Here is a 17,804-nt window from a genome sequence, read left to right as displayed (position 1 = left end):
ACTGCACTGAAAACGTGCTATAGAAGGCCAGGTAACCAATGTTCAGTGACTAGGCGGTAGAGATGGGCCGCGAGCGCCGCGGAGGGCCTCGAGAACCCCGAGGCCGCTGGCGCTTGCCGCAGCTCGCCCCTTTCAGCTCCTCCCTGTCGTGCGTAGAGTGCGTGAGCCAAGGCGCCCAGAGCCAGCGCGGTGAGGACCATGTTGCTTCCGAACATCCTGCTCACCGGTCAGGCGCGCGGCGGGGAGGCGCTGGGCTGCGGGCAGGCTACGGACCTGAGTGCTGTGGGGCGTCGGGCGCCAGAAAGGGTGCCGTGCCGTTCGGTGTTTCGAGGCTAGTGGAGGGCGGCGCGGCGTGGCTGTGGTCCCGGCCTCTAGACCTGGTCCTCCGATCGTTGCGGGAGGCGGGGTGGGGGCGGGGAACGTTATTCTTTTGGCCTGAGGTCACTCGGTGAGGTAGGGAGAGAGAGAGACCTGTCCTGGTCCCTTTTCTGGCCAGAAATCTGATTCTGCCGAATCTTTGGTAATCTGGTTTTTGTTTGTAAAATGGTGTTGATTTTTTTCTTTGCTAGGGTTGTGTTTAGAGTTTTAAGCGAGATAATGTAAGGCAGTCATTTTGTATATAATGCTGGATGCCTCGTCCTTAGGCCTTTCTTGGCCATGTTTCATTTTCCTTGGTGTCTGATAATCACTTTTGGGTAAAAGGGTTCGGATATTTGTGACGTAGTTTGGTTAACTTGCTGTGTACGTTGAGTTAGTGTCAGAAGCTCTTTTCTGTTTGTTTTGTTTTGTTTTTTGTTTTTTCCTTTCAAAAAGAAAAGGCACCTCCTGAGCATCCCTGATCGTTTCTCTTGTTTAGATGCACTAAAGTTCCTGGGATGATAGTTTCGTCCCTTCTCGGTCTTTGTACCCGTATGCAGGGCGCTTGTTATACGGAAGGCCTACTGAACTTTCGCATTATGATTTTAAAGACTATTGTTAGCTGTTTAAATGTTTATTAAATTGTAGTTAATAGCATCATGGGGCATTCATGCAAAAGTCAAATGGGTGTAGATGGTGTTGGAACACAAAAATTGAGACGCTCTTCCTGGCAACAAAGCAGTAGAAGTTTATTATTTAACAAAACATAATCTTGTTGACAGCGCCCACGTCTTTTCGGTTTTTGAAAGCTACAGATAGTAATCTGTTTACCTATTATGATTCCTTAGGGGAAGATACTACAACTTCTGAACTGTTGGGGTCAGCCAGGGTCCTGGTATTTTAGTATCCAGCCGTACTGTCAAAAACCTAAAGGTGAACATTTTATGGAAAACACAGTAGTCCAGGAAAAAACAAACACAGGATAGTCCAGGGTTCAAACTTGGTGTATTACAGTGGACTTGTAAAAGTTCTTGTCGTGTAAACGGAGGCATGATTTGTCTCTGTTATCTTTAATTATTATAATGACCAAGTTTTATAACTCCACTGGCTCTAACCTGTTCTGAGCTGAAAATTACACATTTGATTATTTTGAAATAAAATAGATGTAAAAAAAGGAAAAGTGAAGAACAATGCCTAGTACTGCTATTTCTCTGAAAGGCAATGAACGTATGGTGTGTTTATTATATAAAAATGCGTGTAATACATATGTAATACATATATACATATGCACATATGTGTATATATATGGGTTGCCATATATATAAATACACATGTGTATACACAAACACATATGCATTAGGATTTCTTGAGAAAGATCAAAGAAACTGCTTTTCAGTGGTTACCTCTAAGGAAGAGGTAGTGGAGCCAGTAGTGGAAATGAGATTTGTCCCTCATACTGGTTAAATTTTTTCCATGAATAATTTCTTCATTTTTTTAAAATGAAAGCAAATAAATGATGGTAATTTGAGATCACTAGTGTTATTATTGGAGTATCTGTTATGGTGGCAGGCAGTCTGCATTGGTATCAGAATCACCCAAGCCTTAATCCTGATAGATCAGATATACTTGGCAAGATTCTGCTATCCAGCAGGCTTTGAGTAACTTTGATTAGGTCATAGTGTATAGTAATTCACAGAGGATTGCTAATTAGGAAATTTTTCATTTCAGTTGTTAAGCACTTTAAGAAGGGTATATAGGTGGCTGAAGTCTAACAAGTATTTTATGAACAGTATTCTTCTGTGGCTTGTCTTACAGGTACACCAGGGGTTGGAAAAACCACCCTAGGCAAAGAACTTGCATCAAGATCAGGACTGAAATACATTAATGTGGGTGATTTAGCTCGAGAAGGTAAGGGATACTTTGGTGCTAGTTTTTGATTTTTGGTTTTTTTGGTTTTTTTAAAGAGAGTAGATAATGGAGTTAGTACTATATTTGTGAGAGGTACAAAAAGCAGAGACAGTGCTTTTAAGGAATTGATGCTCTGTTGAGGACCCATAGAAAGAGAAAATAAGTGTATAATACTGTGTTCTGGTTGTTTTGACTGTTACATCCCATCCTCCCCTGCCCTCTTGGCCAATAGTTTTTTGTTGTTGTGTTTTGTTTTGGGGTTTTTTTTTTTTTTTTTTTTTTTGAGTGGTAATAATTGGGAATGTTTCCATGAAGAGATGGGATTTGGGGAGAATGTTTTTGAGATGGACAAACACATAAAAGTGTGGGTACTGCTAAGCGTATCTGTGGAGATAGTATATTGTTCTCACTGGAAGGACACATTATTTTGAACTCAGTCAGTAGGACATGACTGTTCTTTTTTTTCTTAGATTCATTTGATAGTTGCATGCCTGCACACAACTGAACATTATTCTGAAGTGATAAATGTTTTTATTTATTTTACTGTTTCCCCCCAGTCTTTTATCACTCCCTTATTTGTGTCTTCATTTTTGTATATCCTGTAATGATTTGGATAGGGTGGAAACTCCATAAATTTAAGTAAAGGGGACTTTTAAGTGTGCCTCATTAAAATTAAAAAGATTTAATATTTAAAAATTTTAAATATATTTTCACAATTTTAACAGTATTTAAAATTTAGAAAGTTCCTGACAGTTGCTACTAAAGTAACTATTTCAGGTTTGATCTAATGTACATATTTTTTTCAAATGATCTAAAGTCTGATCAACGGATATCATGGATTCTGGCAAGATGGCTTCTCCCAAGAGCATGCCGAAAGATGCACAGATGATGGCACAAATCCTGAAGGATATGGGGATTACAGAATATGAGCCAAGAGTTATAAATCAGATGTTGGAGTTTGCCTTCCGATATGTGACCACAATTCTAGATGATGCAAAAATTTATTCAAGCCATGCTAAGAAAGCTACTGTTGATGCAGATGATGTGCGATTGGCAATCCAGTGTCGTGCTGATCAGTCTTTTACCTCTCCTCCCCCAAGAGATTTTTTATTAGATATTGCAAGGCAAAGAAATCAAACTCCTTTGCCCTTAATCAAGCCATATTCAGGCCCCAGGTTGCCACCTGATAGATATTGCTTGACTGCTCCAAACTATAGACTTAAGTCTTTACAAAAAAAGGCATCTACTTCTGCGGGAAGAATAACAGTTCCGCGGTTAAGTGTTGGTTCAGTTACTAGCAGACCAAGTACTCCCACGCTTGGCACGCCAACCCCACAAACCATGTCTGTGTCAACTAAAGTAGGGACTCCAATGTCCCTCACGGGGCAAAGGTTTACAGTACAGATGCCCACTTCACAGTCCCCAACTGTAAAAGCATCAATTCCTGCAACATCTGCAGTTCAGAATGTTCTAATTAATCCATCATTAATTGGGTCCAAGAACATTCTTATAACCACTAACATGGTGTCATCACAAAATACTGCCAATGAATCAGCAAATGCATTGAAAAGAAAACGAGAAGATGATGATGATGATGATGACGACGATGATGATGACTATGATAATTTGTAATCTAGCTTTGATGCTTGTAACATGTGTACTTGGTCTTGAATCCATTGTACTGAGATTAAACATGCATGCTGGGTGTTTTCATGTTGTGTTGTAGAACATGTAAATTGTATTTAATGAGTAAATATAGTTACCCTCTCTGAGTTGTTGGATTTTCTTTAATAGGATTAGTAATGGTTTTTCATCAGCCTTCAAGTATAAAAAATAAAGTTGTTCATTACTTTGTTGGTACTTTGGCAATTATGTTTTTAGAAGCAGTTTTCTTTGTGTCACCAACAGGAATAACCCTTAAAACAACTTGAAGTTGTTGTGGCCTATTCATTACCACTAGAGTGTTACTTCTGGTGTGTTCAGATGTTTAGACCACAGTATGATCCCTAGTGTATAAGTCACTCTCATAGAACTATGTCTTTTTTGGAGAGACCACTTCATCTGTTTTGATGAATAATCTGTCAATTATTAACTTCTTCCTAGGTCCTATTTTTTTATCTCTTTGGTTGTATTTAAGGACCTTTGATGGGTCTCCCATTATCGTTCAACTTTAAAATTGCAAAAAAATTTTTTCCAGTAGGGCACCTGAGTGGCTCAGTCCTTAAGCATCTGACTTCGGCTCAGCTCATGATCTCATGGTTGGTGAGCTTGAGCCCCATGTCGCATGAGCCCTGTTTCAGGTGAGCCCCACGTTCTCCTTCTCTCTGTCTCTCTCCCCCTTCCTGCCCCCCCCCCCCCCCCGCTCCTGCTGCTCCTGGGATTCTCTGCCCCTTGCTCACTTGCCTCCCCCGCAATATCTTTTTTTCCCCAGTATCCTTTTTTGCAGGTCAGTTTTGCACATCTTAGCTTTGTCATATTCTTGATGCTATAAGTATCATGTTCATATTTTTTTTCAGTGTTTTGAGAGAGTGCATGCGCACACACTCAACTAAGAGGCAGAGAGAAAGAGGGAGAGAGAGAATCCCAGAGAGGCTCCACACTCAACCTGGAGCCTGATGTGGGGCTCCATCCCATGACCATGAGATCATGACCTGAGCCTAAACCAAGAATCAGATGCTTAACTGCTGAGCCATCCAGATGTCACTCATGGTGATATTTTAATCCAGGTATTTACAGTTCATAAAATTTAGGTATTTATTTGCTGTTGTACAAGGCTAGTCAGTCTCCCCATTTTATACCTATATAAAATCTGGTTTTCTTCTTTGCCTGTTGAATTTGACAAGTGATTTCACAGTCCCATACAGTTGTCAGTTTCAGTCTTCCAGTTTCTCTTACCCACTGACTTTAACATTTCTAAATGTAATGAAGTTGCTATATGATTTATCACGAATAGTATGAGAGGAATAATAACACTAGACAATTGGTTCCTGGTGTACTTGTACTCAACACTTTTAGCCAGTGTATGTACACCTAATGGAGTATATAGTCCCAAATGTCCTCTGTATTTTATTGATGAGATTGTTTCATAAGATAGAATCTAAGCCTTGGGTTCCCCCACTTCTCCCATAACGCCGGATAAAGGATTTCTGGTCTCTCTTAACATGGTGTTAGATAAAGTACTCTATAGGGTTTTTCGTAATGTACCAGATTGTTCTTTTCTCCAGATGCTATTTGAATATATCTGAAAATCTTAACTAGAAAATATACTGAGACCACTACCTGTTCATTTTTCTCAAATAGTGATATATTTTAAGAGAAACCATGTAATCATCTGTAAAGGAGTGGTTCCCAACTAGGTGTGATTTTTGCCTTTCAGGGGACTTTTGGCAATTTCTGAATACTTTCAGTAGTCAGGACTGGAGTGGAAGCCAGGGATTCTGTTGAACATCCCACAATTCACAGAATAACTCTCCATTCCCATAAAGGAATTATCAAGCTCAAAACGTCAGTATTTGAGATTGAGAACCCTGCTATAAAGCAATAAGACCAAAAACAACCCACTTGTTTTAAATAAATCTGTCTAAATAGAATTTATTGCCATTCTAGTAACCTGTTGAGTTGCTATATCATTTGTAAGAGACTTATGCCATGTGGAACCAAGGTAGGAAAAATTTGGTAAGGAATTAAGCTTAATAAAATGGGGAGTCCTAAATATGGTATGGCTAAGAATGCTTTTTTACCCTGTTACTCCAGTCTCAGATTCTTACTTTCCCTTATGCAATCACTTAATTACTTAACAGCGTCCTTAATTTTCCTGCCACAAGTTTATCAGTCTTCAGCCTCTGGTCATAAACCCCAGGATCCCCATATGTCTAGACAAAGTGTTATAATTCTATTAACGTTGGGTCCATTTGGAACATTGTTATGCATAGCTGAGCCCTCAGCACTTAAAATCTTGATCTCTTTCTAATCCAGGAGTTGACAAACTGCTGTTTTTTATAGAAACCACATTAGCTGAAGACTAGCGCACAAAGCATGAAGTGTTTGCTATCTGGCCTTTTACAGAAAATGCTTGCTATCCCCGCTCTAACCTCTTTATCCCATTTTTTTTCCTCCACTGGAAGCTACCCCTGGAATGCTCTGAAGCTAACCTCCCTGGTGGCCCCTCCAGCACTGCTGTCTCCCAGTCTGCATGTGATCCTCCTACATACACGTCTTCCCCCATAATTTCACTGCAGCTGTATTGTAGTTTTGCCCCTCCCTTTAGTAATCTCATTCACTCTGAACTAGTTACTCCCTTTTAAAAGAGCCCAGTTTCGGGGCACCTGGATGGCTCAGTCGGTTAAGTGTCCAACTTCGACTCCAGTCATGATCTCACAGTCTGTGAGTTTGAGCCCCGTTTCGGGCTCTGCTGATAGCTCAGAGCCTGGAGCCTGCTTCAGATTCTGTGTCTCCTCTTCTCTCTCTGCCCCTCCCATGCTCATGCTCTGTCTCTGTCTCTCAATAATAAACATTAAAAAATTTTTTTTTTCAAGATCCTACTAAAGGTAATCACCTTCTTGACAGTTGCCAGACCTTTTCACAAACTAAAACATTTAAGAAGCACATGCTCTGAAATCCTACTTGCTCATGCTTGATTCTTGTTCCCCTCGCGTAGAAACACAAACATGCTAACACAGATCCACTTGCCCCATAAATCTTGGTGGTTTGCCTGAAAAATCCCTATGGTATCCCTATCCTATTTTCAAGCCCATTTCTCCTAAATCTCCTACTCTTTAGTATCTTTTCCTCTTCTATGCCATTATTATGTCCTTTATAAAGAAGAGGGAGAGGGAATAAACAAGACTTGAACTTTTTCTGATAAAGTCCATCATCTGTAATGTATGGATTATGAACTGGTTTGAGTTTACCTTTAGCCTTACTTGCAGCCACTCCCCTAGGTTCCCTTCATTCTGCGCACAGTGCGCTTGTTCCTCACTGGGAATTGACCTCCAGGTCTTTACAAGTGCTGTTCCCTTTACCTGGAGATGCCCTTATCTGCCTTTTTTTTTTTTTAATCTGCCTTTTAAACAACTCTTTAAAAGACCCAACTCAAGGGGGGGCGCCTGGGTGACTCAGCTGAGTGGCTGACTCTTGATTTCTGCTCAGGTCATGATCCCAGGGTCGTGGGATGGAGTCCTGCGCCAGGCTCTGCACTAAGCGTGGATCGTGCTTGAGATTCTTAAAAAAAGAGAGGAAGACCCAACTCAAATGTCACATCTTTGGTGCTCACTAACCTCTAAGTAGGATTTATTGTGCTTTTCTCTACATAAAAGGTCAGGTATCAAAGCACTATATCTTTCTAAACCAATTAGCTTCTTGTACTAATTGCATCACAGTTATAAGCTGCTTGTTGGATTGAGGTAAATGTAAATTTTTCAAAGCAAGAAATCGGGGTTGGGGAGGGGGTGCCTGGCTGGCTGAGTCTGTAGAGCATGGGACTCAAGATCACAGGGTTGTGAGTTCAAGCCCTACATTGGGCATGGAGCTTACTTAAAAAAAAAAAAAAAAAAAAAGTACAAAGTAAGAAATCTGAAAATGTTTTAAATATTGGCAATAGCAACGAAATAGTTAGCATCCAACATCATTAAAGAACAGCTTTCATGTGAGTATAAACTCTAGGAGGGCAGTTAAAATGTAATGATTTTATTGCTTGACTAACAACAGGTAGGAAGATCTTTTGAGGTAAGAACTTAAGCCATTTAACTTTGGCCCCACAATTTGTTTTCTGCAACTAACTTTAAATCATAAAACTTTGTTGAGAAAATTGAATTTTCTAAGCTTTTGGTAGGTTAATCAATTCAAGCCTTTTTATCGTTTCTAGATTAGGATCCTGTACTTAGCTCTAAATTTGACTTCCAACTGAAACTTTGTAAAGTGGCATACATAAAAAAATAATAAAGTAGCATACGTTTTTCCGTTTTTTTCAGAAATTTGAAATGAACTTTTTTTAAATGTTTTTTTTAAACTTTTTTTTTTTTTTAACATTTATTGTTGAGAGACAGAGACAGACAGAGCATGAGCAGGGGAGGGGCTAGAGAGAGAGAGAGAGAGAGACAAAGAATCCGAAGCAGGCTCCAGACTCTGAGCTGTCAGCACAGAGCATGACACGGGGCCTGAACCCACAAATCGTGAGATCATAACTGGAGCTGAAGTCGGATACTCAACTGACTGAGCCACCCAGGCACCCTTTAATGTTTATTTTTAAGAGCTAGAGGGCACAAGTAGGGGAGAAGCAGAGAGAGGGGGACAGAGGATGCCAAGTGGGCTCTGCACCGACAGCAGAGAGCCTGACGCGGTACTCGAACTCCCAAACTCAGAGACCATGATCTGATCCAAAGTTGGACGCTCAGCTGACTGAGTCACCAGGGACCCCATGAAATTTGAAATGAACTTTAAAGGATTTTTTTTTTTTTTTGAGAGCAAGCACAAGCCGGGGAGGGGCAGAGAGAGAGAGAGGGAGAGAGAGAATCCCAAATAGGCTTTGCTCTGCCCGTGCAGAGTCCAATGCAGGACTTGATCTCACAAACCATGAGATCATGACCTGAGGTGAAATCAAGAGCTGTACGCTTACCTGACTGAGCCACCCAGCCGCCCCTAAAATGAACTTTAGAATCCATTTCTCCATTCCCTATGGTACGGGTTATAATTATCACTCACCTAAAATTCTGCAGTAGCCTTGATCTGGTATCCCTGTTTCTGGATTTGCTTCCTTCTAACTTACTCTCTATGGAGAAACCAAAATAATTTTTAAAAATTTGTAATTGATCCTGTCATTTCAGGCTTAAAATGTTTTAATGATTTTACTTTGCCTTAGGTTAAGTCTAACTCTGCAACCCTTTTTGATCTGGCCTCAATTTACCTGACCCTTTATCACCTATTTTATACATAGTCTAAGAAACTTTCCCTCCCTTGAGTCTTGCCCTCTTAATTCTCTCTGCCTTTGAATATTGTTTTTCTCTGTTGAAAATAGTCATCCCTACCTTTTTTCCCTAGGTACCTGCTTCAAGTCTCCACTTAAAAGTCACTTTCTCCAGGAAGCCTTCCCTAATGTTCCACTTTTAAAGTATTATCCTATTATAATTTCCAGGTTACTTTGTCCTCTCTAATTTTATTGCAAACTCTTTAACGGAAAGACTACGTTTGCCTTCTTGGTCATTGTGCTCATTATTAAATCCTTATTATCCCTACAGGCACTTGTACATGGTAGGTATTTGATAGGTGTTTTTTGAAATGAATGTTTTAAAGGTTGGATTACACTATTCAACTACATTAACATGATTTAAGAAATCCTGCATTTCAGCATTGCGGTATAAAGACTTTAATTCTGACTCAATATTGCAGTGGTTGTCTCTATTTTAGATAGCATATTTTTTAACAATTTCACTAGTCTTGAGAGTTAAGGATTTAAAATATGAAGGAACCTCAGTATTTATCTACTGCAGATTCCTACATAGTATGGAATCAACAGTAGGTATTAGATTTTGTGGCATTGTAAAAATAATACACCAAAAAAGTACTTCAAATCCTAATTTATTTCCATCTTTTGTATTTCTGATCTGTGGCCCTATTACAACTTTGAATTCTGCTTTTTATGTTTTACCCTTTGTGTCATAAGCATTTATCATGTGTGACCTAGTCCATACTACATAATACTACCTAATATTTATTTTCTTGACTTTAATTACATAATATTTCATCAAACTAGTAAACCGAGATTTAAGTTTTTCCTATTGTTGAATGTTTATCACTTAAAATTTTTTCTGGCTAGAAATTAAATGGTAGAGGAAATCTATGAATGGGTATGACATTTTTATTTTTAAAATTATTTTTTAAATGTCTTCTTTATTTTTAAGAGAGTGTGAGTGGGGAGGTACAGAGGGAGGGGGAGACAGAGGATCTGAAGCCAGCTCCATGATGACAGCATAGAGCAGGACACACTGCTCAAACCCATGAACTGATGATCAGATCATGACCTGAGCCAAAGTTGGACACTCAACTGAGTCACCCAGACACCCCTAAAATTATTTTTGAAATACATTTCCAATTTATTATATACATATATGATTAATGCAACAGGCATAAAAAGGGTAATTTTAGTTTGTATCTCTTTAATAGCTGGGAAAGTCCAACATTTTTTCATCATATGTTTATTATTTTCATTGTGTGTGAATTCTTTTTTGTTAAGGTACGTATTTTTAATCTTGATTTTGAAGGTCATTATGTAATCTACATTTCAGGCCTTTGTCCTACTACAAAAATTTCTCCCAGTAGTTGTTTTTATTGCTACATTATTTTTCACTGAACAGAGATTTAGCATTTTATGTGTTTTAAAATGAACAAACTCAAATGAATCATTCCTTTACAGATTAAATTTTCCACTAATTGTCTTTGAATTAAACAATTGGCTCTTTAATCCAGTTTATAGTATACAGGATTTAGATTATTTGTAAATCATTATCCAGTTTTCCCAATACCAAGACAGTTTAATTTTTTTAACTACAGTATCTGGTAATTGCGCAGTAATCCAGGGAAGCAGATGGCACAGGGAGGTGCTTGAGAGGTGCTCACATGGCCAGAATGAGTCCATACACTGTCCTGGCAGGACAAAAAGTTGCAACTGTCTCAGTGCCTCTCATTGACCCTCAGAACTACCCTTTTATTACTTCAGAACTCATGCTCATTTTAACCTAATTTCAACCTGGGCCAAAATATTGGAGGGAAAGATGTGGGAGGACTATAGCATGCTCTTAGAGATGGCTCAAAGGATGGTCTAAGCCTTATTACATATTTCTTAGAGATTTAGGTGAGCATAGGATTATGTCTCACCTTCTAAAGCAAGACTTCCTTTGAAAGCCAGCTTTGATTTGTTGGAAAATTCTTACATGAGATTTAAATCTGCCTTCTTTATAACTGCCCATCATTCTTGTTTTGCCTTCTGAATGTTTATTCAACTCATGGGTTTTGAGGATCCTGGAAATCTGGAAGTAAAAATACTGTTCAGGAGCACTTGGGTCAAACTGACTCTCCTTTCCTAGACCCCACAAAGATGGGACCTGTGTGACTGAGGGCTCATTTTTAGAATTGAGAAACTGCTGTTGCTTCTACTAAGTTCCATATCCTTAGCCTAAAATATTTGATAATCTATTGTTAATGTGTGCAAGTGTCTGTATCCCTGTGTCCCCTCTTCCCACCAAATAGCTCAACAAAAATAATGCAGTCCTCTTCTATTAGTCCCACAAATTCTGAAATCATTCATTTTTTTTTAGTTGGTTTCAATTTTGATATCTAAAATTGTATCAGATATATTGCTATCCAAGTTTCCCTCTAGGTAAAATTCTGATTTAATCAGCATTGCTCTTTACATTTGGTGTCCGTGTGACATCTGCTCTGTGTTAGTGCCCTCTCTAGTCTCTCAAAGAGTAATTGATGGTATATTTCCTTTCCTAAAGTCTAAAATTAATTGAAAGTTACTGACAGTTATGTATAAAATACTAGTTTAATAAGCCAGTGTAAATCTCTTTTAGGGCAGTTATATGATGGCTATGATGAAGAGTATGATTGCCCCATTTTAGATGAAGATAGAGTAAGTACAAGTTTTTTATAAAGTATACTTCTAAAAATTTAATAGGAAAGTTGACCTCATTTTTTTTTTAAAAGGAGCATTCTTTTTGTCCCTTTCTTACAGGTAGTTGATGAATTAGAAAACCAAATGAGTGAAGGTGGAGTTATTGTTGATTACCATGGTTGTGATTTCTTCCCTGAACGCTGGTTTCATATAGTTTTTGTGCTGCAAGCAGATAACAGCGTATTGTACAAAAGACTTGAAACAAGGTAAGAAAGGAAAAACACTGAATTCTTAAAGTATGATATAACCCTTTATTCAGATTCCTGAAATTAGCCAGTACAACCATGATAAAGGATTCCTTTCGAATATGTGACTATTGGTCTCTCATTATAAACCAAGTCTGTATGGTACCAATGCTCTGAAGCTAAGAGAAAAAGATGTATTTGTAAAACACAGGTAATAGTTTATAACTGAGTAAATGAATACTGCAACTGACAGTTTCATTAAATAAAATATACTGTCACAGCAACTCTATTTAGTCATGATGTTTCCTTAATGTAAAACCTTCCTGGGAAAACAACCAAGCCAATAACACTCTGACTGCTGAATGTACGTTACCCACTCAAAATATCCGCACAACATGAATGGGAAAGTTTATGAAAAACTGACAAGATAAATCAACATTTCCAACCTTTAAAATATATTTTGAGTTGGTCCCTCCAAGAGAGCATCAGACTTAATCCAGAATAAACAAAAAAGAGGAATTTTTATGGGAAACATTTTTCCACTGTCTTTTGAGTCAAGCTGTAGGAAGATGGAGGTTCTAGAGGATTTATGGGGCAATCTCAGAAGGAACACTTCAAAAGTCTCCCTGAGTTCAGGTTTAGAATTCGTAGTTCTCAATGACAGTAGTCAGCTCTGACTAACCATCACTGCATAGGATACTTGTAAAATCCTTATACCAAGGAGTATAGTAGCAAATATATGGGGAAAGTTGGAGCTAGACCTAAAACCGTAATCGTCTTTTTAGGCAGAGAAACGACATTAACAGTGTTTTAACAGAGAAGTAATGGAGACCATATGGTACACATTCCTTTCTGCAAACCAAACAATTTAAATTTTTTATTAAAAATGATTGTTTTGGGGCACCTGGCTGGCTCAGTTGGTAGACCATGCAACTCTTGATTTCAAGGTTTTAAGTTCAAGCCCCATATTGGTGTTGAGTTTACTTAAAATCTGTAAAAGAAGAAATTTACTGTTTTGGAGCACCTGGCCGGCTCAGTCAGTGGAGCATGCTGTGCTCGATCTTGGGGTTGTAAATTCAAGCCCCACCTTTGGTATAGAGATTGCTTAAAAATAAAATCTTAAAAAAAAGATTTCTGTTTTATATAAATAGCCAAAGACTAAGATATGAAAAAATTTGAGAGAGCTTGTCTTGTTTTTAGCCATTGAAAAAGTTACAAAGTAATCAATCACCTTAAAAAAAATAACAGCTTTACTGAGCTAAATTCACATACATACAATTCACCCATTAGAGGTATACACATTTGTTTTTAGTATATTCACAGAATTATGCATCCGTTACTACAGCCAATTTTAGAAAATGTTCATTGTCTCCCTCCTCCCCAAAAACCTGTGCCGATTAGCAGTCACTCCCCATATTTCCTCTCAGTCCCCTGGCCCTAGGCAACCAGTAATTGACCTTCTGTCTCTTTGGATTTGCCTATTCTGGACATTTTATGTAAAAGAAATCTTACAGTACATGATCTTCTGTGTCTGGCTTCTTTTATTTAACATAATGTTTTCAGAGTTCATCTATGTTGCAGCATGTATCAATACTTCGTTTTTATCCACTTACCAGAATATAGACATTTGGGTCTTTTCCATTTTTTGGCTATTGTAAATAATACTGCTGTGAATATTTGTGCCTGTGATTTTATGTGGACATTGTGTTCAATTATCTTGGATATGAAGTTTAAGAATGGGATTGCTGGGTAATAAAATAAACTCCATGTTTAACCTTTTGAGGAACCGTTAGCCAAAGTGGCTGTACCAATTTGCCTTCCTAAGAGCAGCGTTTGAAGGTTCTAGTATTTCCACATCCTCGTGGACACTTGTTATGTCTTTTCATTGTAGCCATCCCATTGGGTATGAAGTAGTATCTCATTGTGGTTTTGATTTGCATTTCCTTGATCGCTAATGATATTGAGCATCTTTTCATGTACTTATTGCCCATTTGTCTGTCTTCTTAGGAGAAATAGCTCTTCAGACACTTTGCCCAGTTTTTTATTGGGTTATGCTTCCTTCTTAATTAAGTTATGAGTTCTTTGTGTATTTTAGATGCAAATCCCTTATCAGATATATGATTTGCAAAAATTTTCTCTCATTCTGTTGGTTATGTTTTCATACAGTTAATCATCCTTCAGTAGTTCGATTTACTTTTTTTTTTAAATGTTTATTTTTGAGAGAGAGACAGACAGAGTGTGAGTGGGGGAGGGACAAAGAGAGAGGGAGACACAAAACTTGAAGCAGGCTTTAGGCTCCATGCTGTCAGCACAGGACCAGATGCAGGGCTCAAACCTACGAACCGTGAGATCATGACCGAGCTGAAGTCAGATGCTTAACTGACTGAGCCATCTAGGCACCCCATAAGTAATTCAATTTACTCTTGATTGTTACAAGGTTGAACTAATATGAATTTTTAAAAATCTTTTTCATTAGCTAATTAATTAGTTGGCTAATTTACATATCTGCCTAAAGATAATGTAAGTTAATTTTTTTTTACATCTTTGGAATTGGTAAAGCACAGATACATCTATCTGTATGATCAAGTACCCAATTAGTATATAGTGTTCCTATCATAAGTATTTAATTTTTTTTAATATTTTTTATTTTTTGTAAAGTTTATTTATTTTGAGAGAGACAGGGCAAGTGTGAACTGGGAAAGGGCAGAAAGAAAGGGAGACAGAGAATCCCAAGCAGGCTCTGCACTGTTGGCACACAGCCAAACGTGGGGCTCGATCTCATGAATTGTGAGACCATGATCTGAGCTGAAACGATGAGTCAGACACTTAACTGACTGAGCCACCCAGGCACCCCTAAGATTTTATTTTTTAACTAATCTCTACACCCAACACTGGGCTGGAACTTACAACCCCAAGATCAGGAGTTGCATGCTCCACCCACTGAGCCAGCCAGGGACCCCCCATAAGTATTTCATTTTTATACACTACCTCGTTGTTTTATCTGTCTATATCTTAATTCCTCTAATTTCTTTTGAAATCTAGGACCAAAGCTCTACACTTCTTATTTATCTCATAGCTCAATATCTGGCTTGAGGTAGGTAGATATGTTTGCTAATGGAATGGATGACAAATTTTGGGGGCCGAAATTAAGACAAACCTAAACATTGAATATTAGTTTTAACTTCTTGTCACAAAAGCCTCTCAGGGCACCTGGGTGGCTCAGTTGGTTAAGCATAGGACTTGGGCTCAGGTCATGAGCTTACAGTTCATGGGATCAAGCCCTGCATTTGGGCTCTTTGCTGACACTGCAGAGCCTGTTTAGGATTTTCTCTCTCTTCTTCTCTCTCTGCCCCTCCCCTGCTCATGCTCTCTCTCTGTCTCTCAATAAACCTTATATATTTAAAAAAGTCTCATATTGGGGCGCCTGGGTGGCTCAGTCGACTTTGGCTCAGGTCATGATCTCATGGTTCATGGGTTCGAGCCCCATGTCAGGCTCTCTGCTGACAGCTCAGAGCCTGGAGTCTGCTTCGGATTCTTTGTCTCCCTCTCTCTCTTCCCCTCCCCTGCTCACTCTCTGTCTCTTGCTCAAAAATAAATAAACATCAAAAAAATGAATAACTAAAAAAGTCTCATATTTACAGGTGCCAGTCTATTTTATTTAAATAAATAGACTACAAGAAGTATTTTTGCATGATATTTCATGTATTTAAAAATGTCCGGTTTCTCTTGTGTTCCTAAAACTCCAGTTAATGCCATTCATTTTGCTGTTTTTTTATCTTCTCATTGCCTTCCAGGGGTTATAATGAGAAGAAACTAAAAGATAATATTCAGTGTGAAATTTTTCAAGTTCTTTATGAAGAAGCATTAGCATCCTACAAGGAAGAAATAGTACATCAGCTGCCCAGCAATAAACCAGAAGATCTAGAGGATAACATCAATCAGATATTGAAGTGGATTGAGCAGTGGATTAAGGATCATAGCTCCTGATTTACAAGACTACTAGCCACTTTACAACCACTCTTGTTATATCTCGGCCATATTGAATAAATTGTCCAATTGTCGGTAAAGCTTTTTTATTAAAATTGAGCTGCAAGACTAATAGATGGATGGCCTAAAGGTTTATGTGTGGGCTTTCTTTCTCCATGAGAAAGCAAAAGTCTCAAGTATAGTATATATAATATCATTAAGGATTGATAGTAAAAACTGTTCATTTTAAATGCTTCAACAGCTAAAGAATAAATAAATCTGACCACATGGGTGGCTATCTTTTAAGTTCATTGCAGAATAAAGTAAAAGTGATCCCTTAAAGTAAAAGTTAAGACTGAAGATAAAACATCAGAGTTTTTCATTTTTATTTCTTTGCTTAAAAAACAAACACACAGGGGCTCCTGGGCAGCTCAGTCAGTTGAGCTTCTGACTCTTGATTTCAGCTCAGGTCATGATCACAGGGTCATGGGATTGAGCCCCGTGTAGGGCTCCATGCTGAGTGTGCAGTCTGCTGAAGATTCTCTCTCTCTCTCTCTCTCTCTCTGCCCCTCTCCCCCGCTTCCCCTCACCCTTCCCCCCATCTCAAATAAACACACACACACACACAAAGAAATGGTAATACTTATACTCTACAAAAACTGGAAGGTACAAAAGGGTATACTGGAAAGGTAGGTTTCCCTTCCAGGCCACCCCTTATTCTTCAGCCATCCCCTCCCTTTAAGAAGTAATGTTTCTGGTTTCCTAAGTCTCTTTTAGAGAGATTTTATGCCTGCAAAGTATGTATGTTTGTGTACTTTAGTTGCTTTAAGCATGAGGTAGCATATTATATACACTCTTCTGTATCTTCTTATTTTCATTTAACAGATTTTGGAGAGTATATCATCTCATAACATACAGACCTCCCTATTCTTTCAAATTAAGATAAAATTTTACTTTATGTGTTTTTTTAAATTTTTATTTATTTACTTGTTTATTTATTAAGAGAGAGAGCGTGGGGGCCCTGGGTGGCTCAGTCGGTTAAGTGTCCGACTTTGGCTCAGGTCATGGTCTCGCGGTTTGTGAGTTCAAGTCCCGCGTTGGGTTCTGTGCTCACAGCTCAGAGCCTAGAGCCTGCTTTGGATTCTGTGTCTCCCTCTCTCTGCCCCTGCCCCCCTAAAGAAATAAATAAACCTTTAAAACAAACAAACAAAAAAAAATAAGAGCACAGGGGAGGGGCAGAGAGGGAGAGAAAGAATCTCAAGCAGGATCTACACCCAGTGCAGAGCCCAACATGGGGTGGGGCTCGATCTCATGCCAATGAGATCATGACCTGAGCCGAAATCAAGGGTTGGATGCTTAACTGACTGAGCCACCCAGGTGCCCCCAAATTTGTCACTTTAAAGTGCATAATTGGGTGCGTGGGTGGCTCAGTTAAGTGTCTAACTCTAGGTTTCAGCTCAGGTCACAATCTCACATTTTGTGGGTTCGAGCCCCACATCGGGCTCCACGCTAAATAGCACAGAGCCTATTTGGGATTCTTTCTCTTCCTCTCTCTCTGCCCCTCCCCTGCTCACTTGCACTCTCACCCAAAAAATAAACTTAAAAAAAAAGTGCACAACTAGCTGGCTTTTATTATACTCACAAGATTGTGTAATCATCATACTGCAACCATCACTATCTAATTCCATACGTAACATTTTTATTACCCCACCTAGAAAAAG

The 17,804-nt window shown here is 38.7% G+C and overlaps 2 protein-coding genes across 5 annotated transcripts; both read left to right on the top strand.

Annotated features, from left to right (window-relative positions):
* The first annotated feature begins 39 nt into the window (after window positions 1-39).
* AK6 (adenylate kinase 6) lies at window positions 40-16,371 on the top strand. 4 transcript variants are annotated; one of them, XM_047852460.1, is made up of 5 exons: window positions 40-189; window positions 2,173-2,265; window positions 11,832-11,890; window positions 11,993-12,138; window positions 15,912-16,371. In XM_047852460.1, exons 1-5 carry the CDS (start codon window positions 63-65, stop codon window positions 16,102-16,104), a joined length of 618 nt encoding a protein of 205 aa, XP_047708416.1. In that variant the 5' UTR covers window positions 40-62; the 3' UTR covers window positions 16,105-16,371. The 4 variants fall into 4 exon arrangements, with proteins under 4 accessions (XP_047708416.1, XP_047708398.1, XP_047708422.1 ...); XM_047852442.1 differs by having other exon boundaries at window positions 40-306; XM_047852466.1 differs by having other exon boundaries at window positions 89-226.
* On the top strand, window positions 178-4,037 carry TAF9 (TATA-box binding protein associated factor 9). Its single transcript, XM_047852429.1, has 3 exons — window positions 178-226; window positions 2,173-2,265; window positions 3,083-4,037. The coding sequence occupies exon 3, from the start codon at window positions 3,100-3,102 to the stop codon at window positions 3,895-3,897; it is 798 nt and encodes a 265-aa protein (XP_047708385.1). The 5' UTR covers window positions 178-226; window positions 2,173-2,265; window positions 3,083-3,099; the 3' UTR covers window positions 3,898-4,037.
* Window positions 16,372-17,804: the final 1,433 nt, after the last annotated feature.

This window comes from Prionailurus viverrinus, chromosome A1 (assembly GCF_022837055.1).
Source record: "Prionailurus viverrinus isolate Anna chromosome A1, UM_Priviv_1.0, whole genome shotgun sequence".
Taxonomy (NCBI): domain Eukaryota; kingdom Metazoa; phylum Chordata; class Mammalia; order Carnivora; family Felidae; genus Prionailurus; species Prionailurus viverrinus.
This window is presented reverse-complemented; position numbering and strand designations above follow the sequence as displayed.

Bases quoted from the DNA above. Each gene is read 5' to 3' on its own strand.
- AK6 (XM_047852442.1), top strand. From the start codon at position 63: ATGGGCCGCGAGCGCCGCGGAGGGCCTCGAGAACCCCGAGGCCGCTGG. The intron at 307-2,172 runs GTGCCGTGCCGT...CTTGTCTTACAG, and splicing joins GGCGTCGGGCGCCAGAAAGG to GTACACCAGGGGTTGGAAAA. The intron at 11,891-11,992 runs GTAAGTACAAGT...CCTTTCTTACAG, and splicing joins CCATTTTAGATGAAGATAGA to GTAGTTGATGAATTAGAAAA.
- TAF9 (XM_047852429.1), top strand. From the start codon at position 3,100: ATGGATTCTGGCAAGATGGCTTCTCCCAAGAGCATGCCGAAAGATGCA.